Source organism: Lactuca virosa, chromosome 5 (assembly GCF_052849685.1).
Source record: "Lactuca virosa cultivar CGN04683 chromosome 5, Lactuca_virosa_CGN04683_v6, whole genome shotgun sequence".
NCBI lineage: Eukaryota > Viridiplantae > Streptophyta > Magnoliopsida > Asterales > Asteraceae > Lactuca > Lactuca virosa.
In genome coordinates, this window is record NC_136430.1 from 118,160,208 (window position 1) to 118,187,394 (window position 27,187).

The window sequence follows — 27,187 nt, forward strand, 5'->3', positions numbered from 1 at the left end:
GATCGCCGACACAAAGCCTTGGGAGCCATAACTATCTTGGATGCCTTTGATGATTTTTTATTAAGTGAATGAATGAGTACAAGTTGTAAACAATCGTAGTTACATAATACAAGTAATTAAGACAATGATTATATGTGTGTATGCGCGCATTTGTGACTATGAATACTTATTTACACATAGGATTATTAACATATATAAACACGATCCCAAGAATCTCGGCATAATCTTCGGATCCATAATCCTTGTTGACCAACTTTCCTTTATCCCGAAATTATTCCAAACCAAATCTTTTCTTCTTGTTTTCCATAATATTTACGATTTGATCGGGTCCTCCTTGACGTATTCAAGACCTGACACAAAGGGATAAATAAACAAATAAAGAGAAAAAGTGAGGGTTAGTATTCTCCATAATCTTGATCAATATGTTGTTAAACATCCTGGATAGCATGCTACTTTGAATCATGCATAAGATTCCGGTCAAAAATTTCACTCATAACAATTTTCCCTTTGAAATCTGGATTTTAGAGGTAAAATCAGATTTTAAATAAAATTTAAAATTCAAAAATCCAGCTGATGGGACATTGATAAGACGTGAATCTTATCTCGAAGTTAAAAATGACATCATTTTTTGCGTTTGCTTCCTGATATCGTCATCCATACCCACTTATAAATTGGGTACATGATTTCAAACGGAGACCCTTACGACTTTCCAAGCAAATGGTTGTGCTCCTATTAGGTATGTCCTTTCTGATCTTTTTTTCTTTTGATTTTCCGCTGATAATGGCAGAGAACATACATTCCAAAGCCACAATCATTGATGATTTCATTGATCAAGGTTGTCTGAAAAAACTCAAAGATGAAATCTCTACATTTTCTGACCACGATATTTCTCAGCTTAAGTCGAACAATGTTCTTCCTCCCTCTGCAGTTTTTAGGGATTATGATCCTCATTTGATGTCCGATTCACATTCCACTACTTGGATATGTTTTCCTGATACTTGAGGTTTGAAATACTCCTCCCCCTTTTGGTATTTGAGTTTTTTATGGATTCATGTGTCAATCTTGTCAATCATTCAAAAAATCTTGATTTGGGTCTTCCTGAAATTACGATAATGTATCATTTACAAACTTTTGGTTCCCGCCATGTCTTGTTCAAAATAAAAGCTAGTGAAGATTATTTGATTAAAATTAAACTTAATTTGATACAGTTGTTGATCCAATTACTTTTTGTCCATTCAGTCCAAATATCTATATAATTATTTTTATCCAATCAATCTAGCCCAATTTAAGTTTATTTAGCCCAAACAATTGATCTGTTACTATTCATAATCCATATCGTATGTGATTCATATCGTCTCCTGATTGATTGAGTTCGTATCTTTTGTTCAATTTGATCAATAATCTCACTCAGTCATCAATCAAGTTTACAAATCAATTTTTGCAATCACAGTAATCGATCGATTGATTCTGCTTTCATGTCGTTTGATTGTCATACGTCCTCATATTTATTCGATCCTGATTTTCTTTCCATTATTCTTCGAGAGTTCATATATTGTGACATTATTGAATCGAAAATCAATCTAGTGTTATTTCTTCTACTCATCTTACTTTGTTAGATCGATGTTGGTTGCTCCATTGGTTCTTTATCATGAATTCGTGATTTATCTGATTGATCGAGAACAAGATGAAATTTTTATTGAATAATGTCCATTTGATCTCAAAAAGTTTTGGATGTGACAATTTGGATGTTTGTTGAAGAATTGAAAGGATTAAATCCGAATTTGAATTCACTGGTTCGATATGTTTGTGTGATTACAAATGGGTCAGCAAGATCGAAACGATTTGAAAGTCATTTTTAGTATTGCTGATCGTTAAATGAAAGTCAAACATTATTGGTCAAAATTATTGTTCCTTTTATGATGATACTGAAGTGGATTGTGAAATTCATATGGGTTTGGAATTTAATATCCTAAATGATGAGGCCATGAAGTACTAGGCATTTCTTTTTTTTATTCAAGAAATGAATTGATGTTGTTCGGAACTTGCTGCAAGATCAATGATACCAACCCATGAAGCGATACACGATATGTTGGACAGTAGACTAATTCTCATGATTTCTTTTCCATTAGGCATGTTGCCACGTTTCCTTTTTCTTAGGAATATTATGCTAACTATTTCTTTTCAGTAACTTTGCACGTTTTCAATTCCTAGTTAGTTGCAATCTTTCCTTTAAATGCCTTGTAATTTCCATTGGATAATATAGCAGAAAATTGTCTCAATTATCAGTTGTTTAGTTGTTTATTTATCTCGTATCTTCTATCTCTCGTATCTATTTCTACAGGGGACTCGTCATCCATAATTAGGCTGTATCAATTGGTGCTTTCATCATCGTCTCAGTGCCTCCAAAAACTGAGTCCGGCTCCACCTCCGACAACCCCAAGGCCACCCCCGACAACCCCAATGTCGCCGTCAATGATCAATTGCAGATTTTGATCCACCTTGCCACCGCCACCAACCACCGCCTAGACACCATCACCACTCATCTTGTTGCACAATCCGACACCATGAACAACATTGTCAAACTCCTCGCTGCCAACAACAACCGGCCGCCGCCACCGCCGCCTCCACCACCGCCGCCACCGCCGCCTAATACTCACCCACACCCACCAAAAATATATCTCCCCAACTTTGACGGATCAAACCCGCTTGATTGGGTGTTCCAAGCGGAAAATTACTTTACCTATTATGCTATCCCACCAAACCAACGACTTGCCCTTTCCGTGTTTTACTTTACTGGTGATGCACTCAGTTGGTACAAACATATGTCCAACAACAACCTCCTTGGCACATGGGCTGAATTTACACGTGCACTTGAAACCCGCTTCGGTCCTTCTACCTACGAGAACCACCAAGCTACACTTTTCAAGCTTCAACAAGTCTCCACAGTTGCCGCCTACCAATCGGAATTTGAGAAGATTAGTAATTGTGTCGTTGGTTTATCTCCACAAGCATTACGTGATTGTTTCTTCTCCGGGCTTCGCCCCGATACTCAGGCTGAACTTGCCCTTTATGGCCCCCAAACTCTCCACCAAACTTACGGCCTCGCGAAGCTAATAGAAGATAAACTTCGTGCTCAACTTTCGTCTTCCGATGATTCCTTTGAGCCTTCCCCAACGAAACAACCATTATTGCCCACCCCTCCACCGCCTCCCCCAACACTTCCAATCAAACGTTTAAGCCCCACCGAGATGCAGAAACAGCGGTCCGAAGGTCTTTGCTACAATTGCCCAGCAAAATACCAACCGGGTCACCAATGCAACCCACCTAAATTCCTCCTGCTTCAATCCGAAATCGAACCTCCATGGACCCTGACCACACAATGTGATCTCAGCCTTGAGGACAAGGTTAATTTTTAGGGCGGAAGTATTGATACCAACCCATGAAGTGATACACGATCTGTTGGACAGTAGACTAATTCTCATGATTTCTTTTCCATTAGGCATGTTGCCACGTTTCCCTTTTCTTAAGAATATTATGCTAACTATTTCCTTCCAGTAACTTTGCACGTTTTCAATTCCTAGTTAGTTGCAATCTTTCCTTTAAATGCCTTGTAATTTGCATTGGATAATATAGCAGAAAATTGTCTCAATTATCAGTTGTTTAGTTGTTTATTTATCTCGTATCTCCTATCTCTCGTATCTATTTCTACAGGGGACTCGCCATCCATAATTAGGCTGTATCAATCAATGGAATGAATGAAGGAAAGTCAAAGATGGAAGTCAAAATTGATGAACTGGAGTAGGTCGAAAGCTCTGTTGGGTTAAAAATGCCGAATTGGTTCAACATTATCAAAGAAAATTTATGAAAAATCAGGATGATAGAATTTTCATTTAGGATTTTAAAATCTAGTTCATGTTGTGTTAATCAAATTCGGGCTTCAAGGACTCATTTCCAGGATGAATTTTGGGGTATAGAAATGATCACTTCGGGTTTGGCAGATGCGTTCTTTAGGGTGATGTTAGATGAAATTCGGGTTTGAAAAATTTGTGTTTCGAGCTATGTAAATTTGGGTTGGAAAAAAAAAATCAATTTCGGGTTTTATCATTTTGGGTTTTTCAACAAAATTTTGTACGATTCATTTGGGATGCTTGAATGTTTCGAGACTGTTTCGTGCTTGGTTTTCTTCTTCAAGTTAACTGCAACATCAAATGAGGAAGATGATTCAAAGTTAAAGATTTCGTCCTTGGGGTTACAAAGAAGTTATAACTTTGGGTTAATTTAGAAAGTGCTTACAATTTTGTGGCTACCTCGGGTAATCAGATCTGGATTTTTCATAAGAATGTTTCACGTGAACAGTACATATTGGATTCCGTTTTAATTCAAAAGGAGGTCAGGAAAGTCAAATTTTCGAAAATTATCATATTTTTAGAGTTTTTGGGTTTTGATGATTCGTGTTTATTCCATTTGTCAATGGGGAGTTTTGTATTGATATATAAGATTGGAGCATATTTTCATGCTCATTTGAAGGTTTTATGATCATATATTAATTATAAAAAAAAAAAAAATTGGGTATGACCACTCAAAATAAGATTGTAATTTTTTTTGGTGATTTTAATATCATCAACATATTTTAGAATAGTTATTATTAAAATTGATATAGACTGAGTTCTATTTGCTCATCAAGATCAGAGGTATAGGATACACTTTCGGAGTGATAAATATGAACTCAGGAATATGGGGGTCCGGAAGTAGCACCCCATGGGTACGAGGTTCTAAGGGGTTGCGCCCATTACCGAGTCCAAGTGCCAAAATTTATGTAAGCACCATTTAACCTCTTTTATCTCCTATATAAGAACATAGATTTTTTTTAAGAGAAGGAAGTTCCGGCAAATTTTATTATAAAGTAAAAAAGAATCTAATATAGAAATGTTCCAAAAAAAGGGTTGGATTTTTCATATACTCGAAATTAATCATTAGATTCTTTTTATCTCTCAAGAACATACATCAAGGTATTTTTGTGTTTTCGGATTTAGAAGTGACCTAACTTCTAAATTGTCATTCTTGGATTATTCCAAATCTGATTTCATGATATCCAAGGATATAGGGCCGAAATCACAGATTTTGAAAAGTGACTGCAATCACGATTAAATTATTGTCCAAGTATATATTGATATTCTTAGACCCAAAATCTAACATACATCCAATAAGTCATGACATTTTTTTTACTAAAATCACAGTTTATTGCAACGCTTCTTTTATAAAATCCAATTTTATATTTTTGATAATTTTAAAATTAATATATTATATTAATGTTTGATGTTTGAGCGCTAAAGAAACATTTACAAATATTTTAACAGAACTTCTCTTTTATTACATAATGTTTGGAGTTTGATAAGTATCTAAAATCTCAATTTTAAACTTAGAAAAATTTAATTATCGAATTTTGTCATTAGCTAGTTTTAAACGATAAAACTCATTTTTATTTTGAAATCATTTTACCATATTATATTAAAAGACAAATTTTATTGAAATCAAACTTCATGTGACATTTTGTGAGCCTCACAAAATGTCAAGTTCATTCCTAAGGGATATAAGAGACTAAAAACTTCAATGATGACTTCATGCTTTCATTTGCTTCAACACCTTGTAGCAAGTTCATGAAAAGATTTTATAAAATTTATAAAACTCTAAAAAAAATCAAGTGCATGAACATTTGATCTTCAGAATGGCCACCATATTCATTATTTTTACATTTTTATAAAAATAAAGTATTCTAAAATTAATCTACTACCTATAATAATAAATAAAATTAACACTATCTATTTAATTATTACATATCATATGAGTAAATAAATATTACAACCAATTGATCAAATTAACACAAGCATCATCACAAATGATTAATGGTTAGTTTATGCATATCAAGCACATATTTATATCTAAACGAACATTTAGTTTTTCTAAGACAACTTTTATCATAAATAATGCATGTTAAAAGTTTTGGTCACATAAAATAACAATTATAAACATTTTAAAGTTGTCATAAAAAATACGTATGAAATTTTTGTACAAAAAAAATCATCCATGTTTTTTAAAAACAAAGATTATCCAAATAATCGAAATAATCTAACCATTCATGTAAAGTAGCTCTAATACCAATGGTTGAGTTCTATTTAAAAATCGATTTCTGAAAACAGTATATATGGTAACGAAAGCTTTAAAATCGTGAATAAACTTAAAATCATTTAAACTCATCAATGATTATTTTGCATGTATGGAAAGATTAAAACAAATATAGGAAGAAAAGATTACAATCTTTGAAGACTATTATTCCTTAATGGAGGTTGGAAGTTATAAAAGTTGGCAAGAGGGCAAAGGAGAACTCATATTGTGATATCTACAACAATTACCAAGTGGCCTTGGATTCTAATCTTTCTTCTTGCAAAAAATAAGTTTTGAAGAATTTAAGAAAAATCGCCAATCTTTTGCCTTAAAGGAGGATGAAATAAAGTACAAACTTTTCTTTATCTTTATCTTAACACTTAAGAGAAAAACTAGAGAGAAATGAGAGAACTATCAAAATTTCATGGTTTTTCACTAGTGAAAGAAAGGAAGGATTGCAAGTGTTCTTGAGGCTTTTACATAATATTTATCTCATGGATCTTTGCATTTTAAGACCCATGCTTAATCATTTTGTCATGTCATGCTTTCTAAATCATGTCATTCCCATTGAAATAATCGAAGTAAGATAATATCACCCCTAGTTTTCTCTAGTTAGGTTTTTTTTATAGAAAAGAAGAGATTTTATATAAAAAAATCTTCTAACTTTTTTATTTTATAAAGTCATTGCATATTAGCTAAAAAAATGAATTTAAGTTCAAAAAGATGTATATGACTTTATATATCACACCTTAAGATATAAAAATGAAACTTATAGTAAATAATATTATTTTCCTAAGATAAATAATTTCCAATTAATTACAAGAATTTTATTTATTTATCACTAATCAAATTCTTATAAATAATATATTTATTTCAACTTGTTATTGGTGTAAAATTTAGGATCATATGTTATTAGCATATATCATTCTATAACGGTTCTTGAGCATATAGATCTTTCATTCGTCGTGTAAAATTGACTCTGTGTTTATATATTTGGCATTACTAGCTTGTATTTTTAGATCTCCAATATAACAAAAAGGATTACAATGGTTGGACACTACTTAAAAAAGGATCACACTTCAGAACTTTAATAAGAGATGGAATGGTGACCCCATCAAACGGATTACAAAACTGAAATCACGAGAAGTCGCATTGTGATAAGTGTAGAGTCGCGTCGCAAAAACTAGGTGTCGGTAACCTATCCATCACCTCCAAATCTCTTTCTCAATCGACTGGCTTATCATCCAACTCTAAAGCATGTAACTCGTATGTAACGGCAATAAGTTAGGGCTAGATGATTTGAATAATTATAAATAAAAGTTTTCATTTTGTTGAATAATTTAATCCTCGGATAGGATAATCGTTAGTTAAGCCTTATTAGGGGATTTATCAATAAGAGATAAATTAACGTTTCTAATAAAAGATTATTTAGGATAAATAATATTGATGAAGTTGTTGTAGTCACGATGGTAATTCTGAAGACATAAGGAACGCTCGAATCCGACTTCGTATGAAGAAGTTATGCTTCTTCGATGTTTCACAATTAAACCGACATGACAATGTGCGTCATAAAAATTGAATAGATGATAGATGGTTTTTTAGCCTAAATAATGTAGAACGAAAGTCGTAGTAATCGTAAAAGCGATCCCATGCATAAAGAGAACGTCTAAATCTGACTTCGTAGGAAGAAGCTATGATTTTTCAATGTTTCATCACAGTAGTGTGCGACATAAAACCCGAATTTAAAATTAGTCGATTGTTCGGCAAAACAATCTAAACGAGAATCGAAGATCTTGTGAATAGGAGTTCGTCAATATAAAGACAGTCGAGAACGGATCTCATATGAAAGAGTTATGATTTTTATACGGACTTTAACAGTCTAAGCCAATTAAAAATATAACTTTAAAAGTAAAGTGAGAACTAGCCAACAACGTCTAACTGAAAGAGGTAGATCTCGTTGATAGCTACGTGTTGATATAAAGAACGTCAAAAAAGAATTTTGTATGGAGAAACACGACTTTTTTGAAATTTCCCGTCAACGCCACGATCCACTTTGCATCTGCCATGTGTCGGCAGGAGGAACACTGGCCAGAGCCAAGACGAGGCGCGCTCCTAGTATTGGCGCGGCGCACCTCCCAGAATTTTTCCCTATAAATAACTTTGAACCCCCCCCCCCCCACTTCATTTCTACACCACCAAAACACTTCCCTGGATTTCCTCTACATAAATCAAATTTCTTTAGCAATTAGGGTATTCTAGCAAGGCTCTGGAGTCTCTGAGAGGCCGGCAAATAGAAGCTATCGGGTCGGAGGTCTGCCAGTGCAATTTTCAGACTTTTATTAGGAAAATCTCTGTAAGTTAAGCTACACATATATTGCTTTCAGTGTAACTTATATTTATTATCATAACCATTATTATGAACCTATAAATTAGATTTATCAGTGATTCCATGTTATAATATTCATTAATCTACTTATGGGGGTGATGTCTAAGCTAGATTTAATGATGTGTTTAAAGTGGGACTTCCAAATAGTATACACTATAGGGGACAAATATTTGCAATATTAGACATACTCTATTTTTAAATAAGCATAAAGAAAAGGTCTTTTCGAGACAGGAAAATAGGGATGTCATAGTTGATATCAGAGCGTTAGTTTAAGCGAACTAGGATTTTTTGAGGAATCTAGACTTAAACTTAGAATGCTAAGCGATGATCGTGAGATGTGTGTCTATTATATGTTAGGTAGTATGCATGAACTGATAGAAGCAATAACTTACTTTAGGATAAGATGTCTAAATTGTTGTTATGTGTTAAATGATTTATATTATATCATGGCTTAGGTTGCCTACCTAAATTGTTATTACTTGACTAGATCTAAGGTCTATTGCCGATCTTGATTTGGAAATTTTATGTGTTTAGGATTCTAAATGTATCAATTAATGTATTAGAACTGGCATATAACTCTTAAGATTGACAAGGAAGATTATGTATCTAAAACGTAATAAAAAAACTTCTTCATTATAATATACTCGCAATTCCGGTACAGTGAATGATTGTATTGGTAAATAGAACACCATGATGAGAACTTATAGCGGATTAGGAAACGGTAACGGTAATCAACAGTTTGAACCACAATGTGCGATCGAGCGTGCACTAGAAGTTGTGCCAGAAACTGAATCGATCACGATGGCAGGGGTTCAAGCAATGATCCAGACTATGCTAGATGAGAAAATGGAGCAGAATAGACAACTATTCCAAGGGAATATGAGAGACGTCACTGTACCGATTGATGAACCGGTGTTGAAAGAAGGTCAGTCCGAAGAAGGAAGGTATAATAGGACTGGTAATGAAGTTGAACCACGAAATATTAGAAGGAACAACCATGACGAAGGAATTGAAAAAGATAGATGCAAGTATAAGGAATTCATTATTTCCAAACCACCAAGTCTTTCTAGAATCCCAACACCAGTGGAAGTCATGGACTGGATCTCTAAGATGGAAATGGTGTTCGATAATTGTGACTGCAAGGAATGATAGAAGATCATCTTAGTAGTTAGACCACTGAAGACTGGCGTGTTAAGCTGGTGGAAGCTGTTGGCTGATTCCATGCCAAAAGGAGAAGCAAGGAAGATGTCTTGGAGAACTTCCTCGAGGAGTTGAAGATGCAATACTACTTTGAACAAGTTTTTCTAGAGATCATCAACGAATTCCAAAATCTAAAGGAGGGAAAGATGAGCGTGAGTGAGTATGATGGAACTTTTACTAAGAAGATGAAGAAGCTAGTTCCTCATTTGGTTCCTATCGAACTTTCCAAAGTAAATAAGTTTGCTAACGGACTACCAATGAATTTTGGTCCAACGGTCTAGCAATAACTCTAAAAGCAACCATCTGGGCAACGAGGAATGTAGAGACCCATATAAGGGATAAAGGTTTGAGAAAGCTGAAACTGGAGAGAAAATGAAGGTTGAAGGATCTTCAAGGTCCGATAAGATGAGTAGATTCTCGAAGTCTAGCACCAACGACAAGAGGTCTGGGGGTAACAATTGTCACACCCCTAGCCTGCAGCGGAAGCGCCGAGGGGTGACGACAATACATAGATTATCCAAATCATAGAGAAAAAACTATAAATACATTTTAATTAACAATTGATCTCTATTACATGGGATAAATAAAAACATATATATCTTCAAGCTGTTTGTCCTTCCTTGCGTTGATTTCTTCTACGTCATAGGAATACATGCGATTTCGAAAAGGTCAACTTGATATTGGTGAGTTCATAGGTTTAAATAAATATCTAATAAATTCTTTTTGAAAACTTTTAGGATCTTTGTTATGACTATGGTCATCTTTCATATATTCCTTGTTTCCTAGGTTTATTATATTGTAACTTCCAAAGCTCATTTATTTCGAAATATTGAAATCCTTCGGATACCATTGATTCTAATATTTTATATTTTCCTCTTTTCTCTTTAGGATATTTTACCAATCCCAATTTACTATATATTTTTAGGATATTCTACCAATCCTAACTTAAAATACCTTATATGATATTTTACCAATCCTAATTTATTATAATATATTTTGGGATATTTTACCAATCCTAACTTAAAATAATTTATAAGATATTTTACCAATACTAATTTATTATAATATTCACTACTCGAAGGCGTTCCTCTAGGTAGTTTACTTCCTTAAGGTTTTTATTACCATGAGCCCCTATAATCGACGTCGTGGACTAATATTTTCCTCGCACGATGCTTCATGGGACGTCGAATAACGCTTGTATACAAAGAAAGTTATCATGACGGGATCGTAGCTAGCAATCGTAAGTGGGGGTGTCAGTGCTGTATAGATCTATACATATCTTTCTGGCTCTCGCAATATTAACGATTATAGGTTCGGGGTAGCCAAATTTGATCATGGTAAGGATGAATAATAAAAGCTCACTAACACATTAACCTTAGCTGTTTTTATCTTTTCTTTAACTCTTTTATAAAATATTTAATTGTTACTCTATAATATTTTTACTTATGATAACTAAAATCCATCTATCTCATAATTATCTTTGTATACATATATATATTCTCTTACCATATATATACCCTAATTATGATGAATTTAAAAAACAGGATATTCGGGCAGAGCAACAACTAAGTACAGTGGATATCCATATAATTGACCAACATTAGTTTTAGTTACTATGTTATCCTATGAAATTGGCCAGTATAACATCTAGGTAAAATCTTTTCCTAGAATATCAAGCATCATATCTTCTAGGCATAATATCATAGCTTACAACTGGGCAGAGTATCTATGGGTATATTATCCTAACGTTTCATGTTTTGTTTAACTACAAATATATATATATATATATATATATATATATATATATATATATATATATATATATATATATATATATATATTGATAAATAGTTTGATAAGAAGGTATTCCCCCGTACAACCTTTAAAACAGTAAAATGGGGCCGTATACTCACCTTAGTAGCGTGATCAGAGATATCGTTGCTACTGCATCCGAAGCTTCGCGCCATTAGGGGATTTCCGAAGATAGATCAAGAGAAAGGGAGAGATTTTTGGGTTTGGAGAATTCAGAAAGTGAGCACTTCTATTGATAGTGTATATGCGCGCAGGGCACCTGGTGCGCGTCGTGCGCATCACTCGTGGCTCCATCCAAAGCTTTCCATGTGTCATACTTCTGGTGGTCCACTTCTCTCCAATCTCAATGAATTCCGGTGTCATACGTGCGCGTCATGCATGGTTCGCACTTTGCATGAATCGTTAAATATTCTATAAAAATCATATCTTCCTTATACGAATCTTCTTTCTTGCCCTCTTTTTATATTTTTGTAGCTATCCTTGAGTAGTACAACTTTCTTTATGGTTGTGTTCTCAAATTTTAGCTTTTATTTTAACCTATATTTTATATTTTTCCAAAAATCATATCTTCTTTATATGGACTCCGTTTTTTGCCTTCTTTATTTCAAAGTTCTTATCTCTCATAGTACTCTAATTTTCCTTTTAATGACTTTAGTCAAAACTCCACATATTTCTTTATACTATTTTGACGTTGATTACGTTAATAACACGATTGATTTTTACTTTTTTTTTTAAATCATAACTCTTCCAATCAGAGTCAGATTTTTACAAAGTTTATATCCTTGGTATCACGTTACTGTGTACTTTCCAAATACACTAACATTTATTAATAGTGCTATAACCTTTTTCTATTTATAAATCATAGCATATCTGATCATATCCTCCCGAAATATGAAAAACTATATTCCTACCATTTGTCTCTAGTGACTGTTGTTGAGGGAAATTTCCCAATTGTCACATTCTCCTCCTGTTTTCGGAATTTCGTCCAGAAATTCAGACTATAGGGTGTTCTTATTATGGGAGGCCAGTTTCTTACTCAGGGATTGACTAGTTTCCTTTTTGTTGGGACAACCAAATTTCCTTTTAGTTCTACTTCTAATTCTTTGACTGTATCCCTATTATTGGATACTAGTTCTTTTTGTTTATCTATATTTTACACCAATATGAAACTTAAACTTTTTCCTTTAATATTGGTATGGATTTCTAGAAGGATTTCTATGTTTATTTGCTTATTCCTACTTGTACTCAAAAGTATATATATATATATATATATATATATATATATATATATATATATATATATATATATAAATAAGTACCATCTCAAAGATTTCCAATTCCTTTTTATCTTATTACTTATTACAACCGACACACATCTATTTTACCCAAAAATCTCTTACTAGCATCTTATCCCTAGATTCTAGCATGTTTCTTTCATGGGTCTCGTTGACTCCTACAAGAACTCGTGGTGTGTCCTAACTTGCTGCAACCGAAACACTTGAGCTCTCTTCATTTGCCTTGATGGTTAAATCCACAAGAGTCGCAGTTGAGAAGGCTCCCCATGTATCTTCTTGGTGGGGTGGGCGTTCTTTTTCGAGGCTTCATTTCCTCTCTCCTTCCACAAGGGTTGGATTTCTAAATCCTTGATGGCTTCATTTCCTCTCTTTCCATTTATTTTTGAGTTCTTTGGATTTCTTCTTACTCCTTTTGAGTTATGGATCACTGGTTCATTGAGGTTGAAGGCAAAATGTATGGCTTCCTTGTAGGTATTGGGCTGGTATGCACACACCTCTCTCCTAATATGAGGGGCTAGCCCTTGGAGGTATGATTTAATCAAATTGATTTCCGAGACGATCAATTCAGGCAAAAAGTGACTAAAATGTCACACCGTGCCCGGCCGTCGGCGGAAACGCTAGGCAGTGCGATGTATGGATGTTGGTTCTCTGTCCTTGAACATATATTGAACAGTAAAAAACAGAATATGTAACATAAACATCTATTTTATTTATACATAAAACGTTACATCGGATTTCTAGGGTTCATAATAGCTAAAGGTGTCCTAACAGATAGAGATGAACGATAAACTACAGAGGTGTTCTAGCTACTTCCTCCTTCAGCTGCTGCTTCCGGGTGTACAGGCTTCCATCTCACAGCCTCCAAGGAATACATGAGGTTTTGAAAACGTCAACGTAATGTTGGTGAGCTCACAAGTTTTTAGAGTTTTCGATTTTGGTTAACTTTTAAGAATCTTTTTCATTGAGAAAAACCTTTCTTAAATATTTTATTAACCTACCTTTCTTTCTTTTTAGGATATCTAACGATCCTATCTTTTATCTTATTAGGATATCATTCATTAATCCTAATTTATTATATTTTTAGGATATATAACGATCCCAACATATTTTAATTAAGATATTTTAACTAATCCTACTTTACTATCCTTTTAGGTTATCTAACAATCCTATCTTTTATCTTATTAGGATATCATTTATTAATCCTAGTTTATTATCTTTTTAGAATATCTAAAGATCCTAACATATTTTAATGACTATTCCAGGCGTCCCTAATGGTAATCTAAACTCTAAGGCGATTTTAATGTATTACCATGGGCCCCTATAATCGACTATTCTATAAGGTGATCTAATATATTACTGTGAGTCCTTATAAATAACGCTTTCAGGCACTCGCATGATTAACGATTATAGGTATTTGGAAAATGCTGAATTTAATCAAGGCCTTTGGAAGAATTATCAACTCACTAACCCATTGACCTTAGGTATTTATCTTTGATCTTTAATATTTTATCTTTCCATAATATATATATATATATATATATATATATATATATATATATATATATATATATACATGTGTGTGTGTGTATTTGATAATTATATATTATGATCTCATAGTTATCTAGTATATATAAATCGACATATGTATACCCTAATTATGGTTATTTTAACAGGATATTTGGGCAGAGTAACAACTAAGTACGCTGCATATCATTAAATTTGTCTAGCATAACCCCTAGGTACTAAGGTTTCCTAGGGATTTGGCCATTATAACATCTAGGTATTATCTACTCCTAGACTATCGGCCATCATAACTCTTAGGCACAATATCATAACTTACGACTAGGCATAGTATCTATAACTACACTATCCTAAGGCATCTGGCTTTATAAAATGATTTGATATTTATAACATAAACATTTTTATAAAACCATTTGATAAGCATGTATTCCCCACTGTAAAACATTTTAAAACAGTAAAATAGGGGTCGTGAACTTACTTGTAAAGTGTGAAACCACTAAATTAGGGTAGAATCGGAACTCGGGACTCGAAGATCGCATCAGGATCAACCGGACTCGAAAATATAATAATATATAACTAAGATATAAAAATTTCTAAAGATTTATGAAGAAGTTTCAAAGGAAAAAGGAGATAAAATGGATGACATGTGAGGAAAAGAAGTTAGCGGGCAACACCCTTTTATACTAGGAGTGCGCGCCGTGCAAGGCCTGGGCGCGTCGCGCAATGACCATGTGGCTCCATCCTCCTGCCGACACATGTCCGAATGTCACTGGTGCGTCATACCTCTTTTTAAAAGCACATGTGTGCCACGTATCTCCTTCATACGAGCTCCATTTTTTACTTTCTTTATACACACGCGTAGCTCTCAACGGGTACTACAACTTTCCTTTAGGTTGTATTGGCTAATTCTGAATTTTATTTTTATCCATTATTTTTATATAATTTAATGATTTTGAAAAAATCATAACTCTCTCGTACAGACTCCAATATTGACGTTCATTTTACCAAAATTTCTATTTTAAATATTACTACGATTATCGTTTTGGTAACATTACCTAGAAGTCAACCATTCTCTCTGTACCTTGTACCTTTTGACGTTAATAGTTTTGAACTATGCGGCTGATTTTTATATTTTATAAAATTCATATCTCCTTCATATGAATTCGGATTTTTATGAAATTTATATTTTTGGGATCGGGATTACGCGTACTATATATATATATATATATATATATATATATATATATATATATATATATATATATATATATATATATATATATATATATATATATATATGTTTCGGCGCACTAATTTTAACGACGTACGAACGATTCGGTTGATATTTACTATCTATCTTAATGCGAAACTTTATATTTTTATCGTATGTTCATATATATATATATATATATATATATATATATATATATATATATATATATATATATATATATATAATGTATTAAACCTATTAAACTCGATGTTGGTGAATTTTTGTTAATAACGATCGGTGCCAAAAGTCGCAATTGTTACATTCTCCCCTCGTTTAAGGAAGTTCGTCCCCGAAATTCAACTAGGAGTTCCAAACGCAAAGGCACCACTTGGGAGAAATTACAATTATATTTTTAATTACTATTAACCATCTTTATATTTTAGTTCTATAGAGAGTAAATAGGATCCTTAGATTTTAGAACTAATGGTAATGATTAATAAAACAATCACCTATCATTCGGGTATTTCCTTCGGATAATAGTGATTTTCTTTTATAAACAATCACCTATCATTGAGATAGTCGTGATTTTTAACCCATTAGTTGATTACTTACTGATGTATAGAGAGAGAAAAAGAGAGAGATTACTTAGTAATATTTTAGAGTGAGAGTGATCCCTCATTCAAGTACTTACTGATACTAAGAGTGAGAGTGAGTGTTATCCCTCGGTCAAGTACTTACTGATACCAAGAGTTAGAGTGAGAGTGATCCTTCAGTCAAGTACTTATTGATACCAAGAGTTAGAGTGAGAGTGATCCCACAGTCAAGTACTTACTGATAGCAAGAGTGAGAGTGAGAGTGATCCCTTAGTTAAGTACTTACTAAGACTTTATAGAGTCTATAATAACTGAAAGGTTTCTTAATAATTTTTTTTAAAAATTTTCAGAGGATCCTAGTATTACCACAAGGATTCTTTTACCTTTCATTATCATTTGTTCTAGCATTAGCTAATTATCTGGTGAATACTATCTCATGATGCTAAAACTAGACAATTTATCGACCGTCTGATTCCTCCTTATTACGGTTCGACTCAGACGAGAGCTGCGCAATAGGGCTGAACCATACTTTCTAAAACTATTTAATTCTTGAATCATATAACTTATGTATCCATCCTATAATTAATAACATGAGTTTCTTAGATTTATATTTTAGCGTGTTTTTATCTAACGTTTATAAAACTATATCATTATCTAGTTTGCTCGTAAGTTATCAAGAAGGACTTATCAATTCTTAAGGGAAGATTTTGGGCAGCGTCGCTCGTGTCAATGCCAAATTCTCTTCCTTAAACATTACCCCTTTAATTTACCAACCTTGGGCATTCTCTTTTATGTGGCCCACTTCTCCACATTCATAACAATTACGGTTCTTGCCAATACCAATTCCTTGGGTAGTGGCGAGTGGCGAACTCCTACAAGACTTAGATGTTTGGCCTTCTTGCCCCGGTTATTACAGATTGACTCTCTATATGCACCCACGTGATGGTAGCTGCACTTATTGCATAATGGGAGATCTCTTGCATATTGCCTTAAAGGAGTGGGCGACGGAGTGGTCGCTACATAGACTTTCCCTATGTATTTGTTCTTCCATGCCACTTTCTCTGAATCTTCATCAAGCTTTCTCTTTCTATTTACTGATCTTGTGAGATCAGTCTTTATAACCATGGTTCCCTGGCGGATTACCTGATTGGTCAAGGTAGAGGCTTGTCTCTTGGCACTATCGTAAGTAGTTGGTCTGGAACCCATAACCAATCCTTGGATAGGATGTACTAAACCCCATCATACCTTCCTACTTTCTTACATTCTGGGGTGACAAAAAGTGGGACAGAAGATGGCGAGATCATTGAAGCAACTGGTATAAGTTTCAATGTCTACATCTTACATGGAAAGATTCCAGAGCTCTTGCTCTAGCTTTTGCGTATCCTCTCTGGGACAGTACTCTTCAATTAGTAACTGTTTCATCTTTTCCCAGGAGATGGCATTAGCGGCACTAATTCCCATGGTTTTCGTATGACCATTCCACCATGACAATGTTGTATCCTCGAAGGTACAGACAACAAACCTAACTTTACATTCTTCCAAGCAGAAACTAATTTCGAATACTGACTCCATCTTCTCGATACATCAAGTCAATCCTATTACTCCTTCATTCCCTAAGAAGGGTTTGGGCTTGCAGCTCATGAACTCTTTATAAGTACATGCTCGTGGGTGGCTTCCATTACCACCCCAAGTACTATATCCTCTGGTTCCTCTTCCTTTTCCGGATTCAACATTCCTATTAGCTAGGGCATCTGAGACCCTTTGGTCGATTAATGCTTCGATGGCTGCTTGGTCAAGATTGCATCATGATCCGGGGTTCTTCCTAGTGACTCTCCTCTGAGGCATGTTTGGAACTCTATAATCGACGTAAAAAGAGGATGTTAATCGATGAATAAATACACAAGTATCATGAGAAGATTTAGGTTAGGAACGGAAACTTTGATATGACAAAGAGATTATTTTCTGAAGGGGTGGCGAGGATATTACACTCAGACTCAAAACGTTAGGGCTTAATTGGCTTGGGGTTCTTAATCCCATTTTTTATCTCACACCTAGATCCTTCTCTAAGCTTTAAGTTCTATGGCTTTCCTTTGATGATTCCCAACTCTTCATTGGTTATGTAAATGGTATTGGTTCACATCTTTTCCTAATCATAGTTGTACGACCTGTAGGGACTTCCTGAAGAATTTGAAATGACCAGAGTCTATTCCTCAATGATAGACTCTAGTTTTTCCTTCCCTGGCTTCTTTCTAGAGTAATACTCGACTACTTTCCTTAGTATTCCTTTTATTCTCATACTACGAGAATTTTATCTCCTTCCCTAGTGGAATTTGCCCCCTCCTCATCAGGATCTTCCTCCTCAAAGAACTACTAAGGTTCCTTGGAGGGATCTTATGACGATTCAGATGACTCTCTAGTTGCTCCTGAGGATTCACTCTTCTTGTGAGGTTCCTCGTCGGAGGTTTTAAAGGAAATAGAGGTATGTGAACCTCAGGGAAATGGGTATCCAATGCTTGAAGAGAGGTTTGATTACCTTGTTTCCAAGATCTCTCATTATCATGCGGTGGCCATGCTAACTTCCCTATATATTGATGTTTAAGTCCTCGGGTTTTATAGGTTCTATGGGATCCTCGAGAGTCTAGTCTATCAGCTACAATATCCAAGTCTAGTTGTATATCGGTCCAACCAGTTCTAAGCAGAGGTGTATACTCTATGTCGAGTCGTGGTTCGGCCAATATATTGTGCTAATCTCAGATATCGTATTTGACCTAAACTCTTGAGTTTGGGATTCTATGGGTTTTATCGGGTTTTCTCATCGAGAAATTTAGTTTTATTAATTTATGTTTTGTACTTCTAGACAATACCATAGGGATCAGCCACGTAGGAAAAATTCGGAGGGCATGACCATTTTGGCGTGTAGCCGTTCTGAAATCCAGCAACCCAAGGCGACAACTCCAGCCTAGTCACTTTTCCCCATAGATGATCTATTAGTAGGGTATTAATAATAATACTTTTATTAGTAGGTTTGCGGACAAACCTAATTGGAGTATAAGCCCCTGGTCTATATTCGTATTTCCTAAGGAAGTACTAGTTCACTATAGCATAGGCTCTAATACCAATCTGTCACACCCTACCCGGCCGTAGAGGGAAACGCCAGGCAGTGCGACATATGGATGTTGGTTCTCAGTCCTTGAAAATATATTGAACAGTACAAAAAATAATATGTAACATAAACATCTATTTTATTTATAGATAAAACGTTACATCGGATTTCTAGGGTTCATATTACAGAAAGGTGTCCTAACAGATAAACATGAACGATAAACTATAGGGGTTTTCTATCTGCTTCCTCCTTCAGTTGCTGCTTCCGGGAGTGTAGGATTCCATCTCATGGCCTCCTAGGAATACATTGATGGGTTTTGAGCAAAAGAACATCCTATGTGTACTTGCAAAACCCTAAAGCTTGGATCTAGGTTTCTCTATAGTACATGCAATTCATCCAAGACTTATGAACCATAGATCTAGCATACATATTTCGAAATTAACCTAATAGATCAGATATAGATGATTACCTTTCTTGAATGGTTTGAATCTTCAACTCTTGGAGCTTAGTGTCACAAATGTCACACCTCTAATGGCTTACAAACACCACAAGCAAGAGGATGATATTGGAGTGAGGGAAGGAGGCACAATTTCGGCTATGAACTCTCTAGGGTTTCCGCTGGCCGAAATCCGATGCCCTTAGGGTTTTATTTATACTTGTGCTGCTAGGGTTTCAGTCAAAACCCTAATAGACAGCTTCGGCCTTAAGCAGTCCAGGGAACCTTCTGGAATAAGGCCTCCTTGGACGAATTCAAGATGGACTCCATCTTAATTTCGTCCATGCCCTAATCCATAAGGATTCTCAACCCAATAACTAACTATCACACATTTGACAGTTCCATTCCTCTTTATTTAATTAATCTCTTTTAGCCACCAAATTAATTCTTAATTAATTTATGGATAATATTAATTAAATAATATGATTTCTCTTTTAATATATTATTCATATAATATATTAATAAACCATAATAACTTCTCTCTCTCTCTATATATATATATAAATCATCTTGTCAAGTTGCTTTGGTGAAGGCAACCCAAAGGGACAATGCACAACCGGGTCAAGTACATACCAAATATAGTTACGGGCATAGACACTAATCCAACAGTATCCCACTTGGATAAGTCTAGTAACTATAAATGCAAGTACGACTTCAGGATCCGATTAGCAATCGTAGCTCTCAAAGATGTTGTCCAACTCTGATCTTATCAGGAACCTGTCCTTTAGATAAGGGATCGTATAATCCTCCATTCTAGATATCGTGCGGACAAATACATGGAACATAATCATACTTATTGTCCAGCAGTTTGTTTCTCGATCTCTGATTCATTTGACATAGAACTTAATTGAACACATCAATTTAGTCCTGACCGGGCCCGACACATAAGTCATACCAAATCATCGAGGGGCCCAAATATCGCTTTTACCCTCTCAGGATAAAATGAATAGATAAACTTCGACTTATATGCATTCACTATTCACTCATCAAATCGTACACAACAATGCGTTTTATAACATCAAGTTACTGATGCGTTTACGCATTATCAATGCACAACCAACTTGCAAACAATAAACCATATATCTAGGTTTAAAGACTATATGATATTATCATCTTGCGATCACTCGTGATAAATTCCATGAAGTGATACCAGCAAGCACGGGTTTAATCCAATGCTCAAATCTTAGTTCATAAGCACTCATGAACGTTGTAGCAAACTTTTGCTATGTCTAATACACTTTAGACAATCTACAAGCCAATTCATGACAATCTTCTTTCATACCTACTTCCAAAGTATGAGCGACTGTGGACTGTTCGAATAATATTATTATTCAGGAAGTCAAAACATGCAAAGTGAAACAATAGGTAAATGATTAACACAAGACAGTAACTTTACTTGTAAATAATACGCCTTTATTTAATCATCAAATGTTAATTACAATTTATCTATTAAACGTTTCGAAGCTATCTAATCTAAACTAATATCGTCCTTCAGCCCAATGCTCCTAGCGTGCTGCAAGTGCTTAACCCTACTCAGTCCCTTCGTAAGGGGATCTGCTGGGTTATCTTCCGAAGATAACCTCTTCACCACGAGGAGTCGCTCTTCTACTCGATGTCTAATAAACTGATATTTCCTGTCGATATGTCGAGATCTCCCATGATCCCTCGGTTCCTTGGTCAAGGCAACCGCTCCTTCATTATCGCATAATATCTCCATAGGCTCCTTTTATGGCTGGTACAACTCCAAGGTCTCTAATGAAGTTCTTCAACCATATCGCCTCCTTTGACGCTTCGCTCGCCGCTATGTACTCTGATTCGCTCGTTGAATCAGCTACGGTCTCCTGCTTGGAACTTTTCCAAGTCACTGCTCCTCCATTTAGGGTAAAGACCCAGCCTGACTGAGATCGATAATTATCTTGGTCTGTCTAAAAATTGGCGTCACTATACCCTCGCACCCTTAAGTCATCGCTCCCACCGAGGACTAGAAACCATTCCTTGGTCCTCCGAAGGTACTTAAGAAAATTCTTGACTGCGGTCCAATGTGCTCTGCCGGGGTTTCCCTAATATCTGCTGACCATGCTCAAGGCGAAAGCCACATCAGGGCGAGTAGAAGTCATAGCATACATGATTGAGCCAACTGCGGAAGCGTAAGGTATTCAGCTCATCTCTGCTATCTCGACTTCGGTACTCGGACTTTGAGTCTTACTCAACTTGGCATTACTTTGGATTGGTAACTCCCCTTTCTTAGAATTCTTCATACTAAAACGTTTTGTACTTTATCCAAGTAAGTATTCTGACTAAGTCCTATGAGTCTCTTACTCCTGTTTCTCACTATCCTTATTCCCAAAATATAGGCAGCCTCTCCGAGGTCCTTCATAGCGAAACACTTCCCAAGCCAGGACTTAACTTCCTGCAGGGACGGAATGTCGTTTCCTATGAGTAGTATGTCATCGACATACAATACGAGGAAGCTAACTATACTCCCACTGGCTTTGACATATACACATGATTCATCCTCGCTTCGCAGGAAGCCAAACTCTTTGACTTTCTCGTCGAAACAAAGATTCCATCTGCGAGACGCTTGTTTCAATATATAAATGGATTTCTCAAGCTTACACACTCTATTAGGATGCTTCTCATCGACAAAACGCTCTGGCTGACTCATGTAAACATCCTCAGCCAACTTCCCATTAAGGAAAACGGTTTTGACATCCATCTGCCAGATTTTATAGTCATGAAATGCAGCAATGGATAGCATCACCCTAATAGACTTTATCTTCGCAACAGGTGAGAAGGTCTCATAATAGTCAACTCTTGGAGTTTGAGTAAAGCCCTTCACAACCAATCACGCCTTATAAGTGTGTACTTTCCCATCCATGTCGGTCTTCTTCTTGAAGATCCACTTGCACCCGACCGTATTACGACCTGGCACATTGTCAACCAAATTCCAAACTTGGTTGTCATACATGGACTGAATCTCGCTATCCATGGCCTCTTTCCATTTTGCAGACTCCGGGCCTACCATGGCTTCCTTGTAGCTGTTAGGTTCATCCAAATTTATTAGTGTACTGTCACTAATAAACGTATCACCTTCACTTGTTATATGAAAACCATATAGAACAGGCGGAACACTAACTCTACTGGAACGTCTAAGAGGTAGGGATTCATCAATCGGTTCAACAGGAGTTTCCTCCTCAGGTTGAGCGCCAGTGTTAGAGGTTCCTTCATCGTTCAATTTTTGAAGCTCTTCAAGATCGATTTGCCTCCCATTGTCTCCTTTGCTTATGAGTTCTTGCTCTCGGAAAACCCATCTCCTCACAACGAAGACAACATTGTCACTCGGTCTATAGAAGAGATATCCAAAGGACTTCTGCCGGTAGCCGATGAAAATACATCGCTCACTACAAGGTTCGAGCTTGTCGTGAGTCTCTTGTCTTACGAAAGCCTCACAACCCCAAATCTTGATATGCCAACGAGGGAGCCTTCCCTGTCCACATCTCGTAAGGTGTTTTGTCAACCTTCTTTGTAGGGATTAAGTTAAGGATATGGGCGGCGGTCTCTAAGGCATACCCCCAGAATGAGATAGGTAGCGAAGCACGACTCATCATGGAACGAACCATGTCTAGCAAGGTTCGATTACGTCTCTCAGCTACACCATTCAACTGCGGCGTCCTGGGTGGCGTCAATTGCGAACCGATTCCGCATTCCTTGAGGTAGTCGTGGAATTCAAGAATAAGGTACTCTCCACCTCGATCAGGTCGAAGCATATTGATTTTCCTGCCCAACTGATTCTCCACTTCTTGTTTGAACTCTTTGAACTTTTCAAAGGTTTCTGACTTGTTCCTGATTAAGTAGATATAGCCATATCTGCTATAATCATCAGTAAAAGTCACGTAGAAGCGGCTTGCATCCCTTGTGGTGGATCTAAAGGGTCCACATACATCTTTATATAGGAGATCCAATAAACCCTCACCCCTTTCACAAGAACTAGTGAAGGGTGACTTGGTCATCTTTCCAAGTAAACAATACTCGCACACGTCATCATCCCTAAGGTCGAATGACTCCAACACTCCATCCTTTTGGAGTTGGGCTATGCGTTTCTTGTTGACATGTCCAAGACGACAATGCCACAAGCATGCTTTATCCAAATCATTGGAAGAATCGATATGCAATACATCATTTCCTAAATTGTCTACAACCATCACAGTTTCATATATTCCATTACAAGACAATGCTTCAAAATAGAAAACGCCATTAAGATAAGCATTAATAGAACCCTTTTCATTATCAAATTAATATCTAAATCCTTGTCTATACAAGCCATGAAAAGAAATGATGTTCCTAGCCATTTCTAGCGAATAGAAACAATTATTTAACTCTAGTCCTAACCCACTACTAAGCACTAAAGAGTAAACTCCAATCTTGGTGACAGGCGACGATCTTCTGTTTCCCATGATCAGGTTTATCTTCCCATGCTCCACATCCCTATTTCTTCTTAGGCCCCACAAATCAAAACAAATGTTAAAACCACATCCTGTATCAAGAACCCAAGAAATAGCATGCGATGAGTCATTATATTGAATAGTATAAATACCTGCGTAGGATGGTTTTATCTTTCCAGTGCCCTTTGTCGTGGCAGTGATAACACTCTGCATCCTTAGGGTTGGAGGAGGGTGGAGTGGTACCAGCTTTGGTTCCACTAGAAGAGGCGCCATTTTGAGACTTTCCCATATGGTGGCTCTTTGAAGGAGCCTTCCTCTTCTTACCCTTTCCTTGCCCAATAGCCAAGACTGGGGAAGCAGTAGAAGTAGGAGTTGGTGCAATGGATTTGTCCTTGAGGTTGCTCTCAGCAGTCCTCAACAAGCCTTGAAGCTTGCTCAAGCTGACCTCCTCTTTGTTCATGTGGTAGGTCATGCGAAACTGGTTGAAGCAGGGTGGCAGTGAATGAAGAATGATGTCAATTTCCAGCTCTTCATCGAAGTTAACATTTAACTTTAGCAGGCGGTCAACATATCTCTGCATTTTCTGCAGATAAGCAGTGACAGAATCTTCGTCTCTCATCTTCGTCGTGATCATGGAAGTGATGATCTCGTATCTTTCCTGCCTGGCACTTTGGTGGTACCTATCCAGCAAATCCTGGTGCATCTCATACGGATAGTAGTCCTCGTAGGACTTTTGGAGTTCAACAGTCATGGTCGCTAGCATGATGCAATGGACTTTCGTGGCATCACGCTCATGGGCCTCAAAGGCAGCGATCTCCTCTGGAGTAACAGTGTTGACATTCACCTCCTTCAGCTCCTTGTCGAGGACATATTCTTTGTCCTCGTAACATGTAACCATTTGAACGTTGTGGATCCAATCATTGAAATTGGTCCCATCGAAAATCACCATCCCACACAAATTCATGAGTGAGAATGAGCCTGAAGAGGTTGACCCTGAAGTGTTGTTGTTGTTCGAGTTAGACATCTGAAAAGAAAAGAGACAAAGTTTGATTAGATAAGAATCCCCAATTAAACACCCAAAGGAGAAATTAGGGCTAGGATCTAACAACATTATTTACAACTTAAAAGAGAAATGCCGTAATTTAAATTGCAGATAATTTGAAGTTAAGTGAATGACGATTCACTAATTTCCACCATGAAAAACAAAAGAGAATTAAGTTTTAAATGTATTGAAAACTCCTAGATGGTGCCCCCAAGTTTGTGACTGGGATACCGAGGATCACAAACAGGGTGTGAATAACCATGCAAATATACATGGTGCCCCAATGTTACAGTCACCTAATCGATGTGCCGGTTAAACACACACGCTCCATCGATCTATGACAAACATCGAGTCACCCTTTGCCACCTTTGCTTAGAGCCAAATTAGTGTGCCGGTTAACCACACACGCTCCACTAGCGTCTTAGCAAGGGTATAAAGTGTAATTTCATGGAATAGCATCAAATTCACATTTTGCCTAATGTAACTAAGATTGAGAATTTTGTAAAAACATTTAGTTACTTTTTAAGTCATTATACTTTTAATGAGGAAAGGGTTGCCCTATCCTACCCGTTCGGCTAACGACCCTCCACCAATCAAGGAAGCGGTGGGTGAGAGTGGACACCCATTAAACGGCCATTTTATAGGCCAGAACCTTATACCCCCTTATAGATCGGCTTCGTGAATGAGGCCTACTAACGGTAAGACTAGCACTAATGTTATACATATATAATAATTATTCTTATAATATTATAATAGTATAGGGTGAATTTTAAATTTGTAAAATTCTAGGGTTTGGAATTTAATTACTTCAAAATTAAACTTTTAATCCAAAATTTTAAATTCCAAAACTTGAGGGCAAGTTGTGAATCATTTCAAAACTATCTAGATCAAAATTCAAAGAAATAATTGAACAATTAATTTTGGTGATTATCTAATTTTGACCTAATCCAAATTCATGCAAGATAATTGACCAAATAATTCAAATAATTAACATTTATCATATAAGGAAATAATTATTCAATTAATTTGACATTATATTTTATTTTGGCAAGGATAATTACATAATATCAATAAAATTCGTATTTTATCAATTAAAAACGTTTTGGTAATTAGCTCACAGCAAAATAGGCATAAAATCCCGAAATTTCCTCTGTCTGACGGCCCGACTCGTCGAGTTCATCCTACTCGGCGAGTCTTCTTTGGGACTCGACGAGTTTGTCAGACAGAAGGCCAAAAATTGAATTCAAGCAATAAACAATCATGCAATGCATCAAATACAATAGAAACCAAGCAAGGCTCTCATACCACTGATGGGTTTTGAGCAAAAGAACATCCTATGTGCACATGCAAAACCCTAAAGCTTGGATCTAGGTTTCTCTATTGTACATGCAATTCATCCAAGACTTATGAACCATAGATCTAGCATACATATTTCGAAATTAACCTAATAGATCAGATCTAGATGATTACCTTTCTTGAATGGCTTGAATCTTCAACTCTTGGAGCTTAGTGCCACAAATGTCACACCTCTAATGGCTTACAAACACCACAAGCAAGAGGATGATATTGGAGTGAGGGTAAGAGGCACAATTTCGGCTATGAACTCTGTAAGGTTTCCACTGGCCAAAATCAGATGCCCTTAGGGTTCTATTTATACTTGTGCTGCTAGGGTTTCAGTCAAAACCCTAATGGACAGCTTAGGCCTTAAGCAGTCCAAGGAATCTTCTGGAATAAGGCCTCCTTGGACGAATTCAAGATGGACTCCATCTTAATTTTGTCCATGCCCTAATCCATAAGGATTCTCAGCCCAATAACTAACTATCACACAATTGACAGTTTCAGTCCCCTTTAGTTAATTAATCTCTTTTAGCCACCAAATTAATTCTTAATTATTTTATGACTAATATTAATTAAATAACATG

General features: G+C 36.0%; 1 protein-coding gene and 1 long non-coding RNA gene across 4 annotated transcripts; both read left to right on the top strand.

Moving 5' to 3' along the window:
- The first annotated feature begins 285 nt into the window (after positions 1 to 285).
- Positions 286 to 4,101, top strand: LOC145110881 (uncharacterized). The gene is made up of 2 exons (XR_013710083.1): positions 286 to 394; positions 3,712 to 4,101. It is a non-coding gene; the product is annotated as an uncharacterized LOC145110881 (long non-coding RNA).
- On the top strand, positions 638 to 3,649 carry LOC145110880 (uncharacterized). 3 transcript variants are annotated; one of them, XM_079047201.1, is made up of 3 exons: positions 716 to 736; positions 929 to 1,003; positions 2,342 to 3,649. In XM_079047201.1, the coding sequence occupies exon 3, from the start codon at positions 2,565 to 2,567 to the stop codon at positions 3,414 to 3,416; it is 852 nt and encodes a 283-aa protein (XP_078903327.1). In that variant the 5' UTR covers positions 716 to 736; positions 929 to 1,003; positions 2,342 to 2,564; the 3' UTR covers positions 3,417 to 3,649. The 3 variants fall into 3 exon arrangements, with proteins under 3 accessions (XP_078903326.1, XP_078903325.1, XP_078903327.1); XM_079047200.1 differs by lacking the exon at positions 929 to 1,003 and having other exon boundaries at positions 638 to 736; XM_079047199.1 differs by having other exon boundaries at positions 692 to 1,003.
- Positions 4,102 to 27,187: the final 23,086 nt, after the last annotated feature.

Coding starts and splice junctions, on each gene's coding strand:
- LOC145110880 (XM_079047200.1), top strand. CDS start 2,565: ATGAACAACATTGTCAAACTCCTCGCTGCCAACAACAACCGGCCGCCG.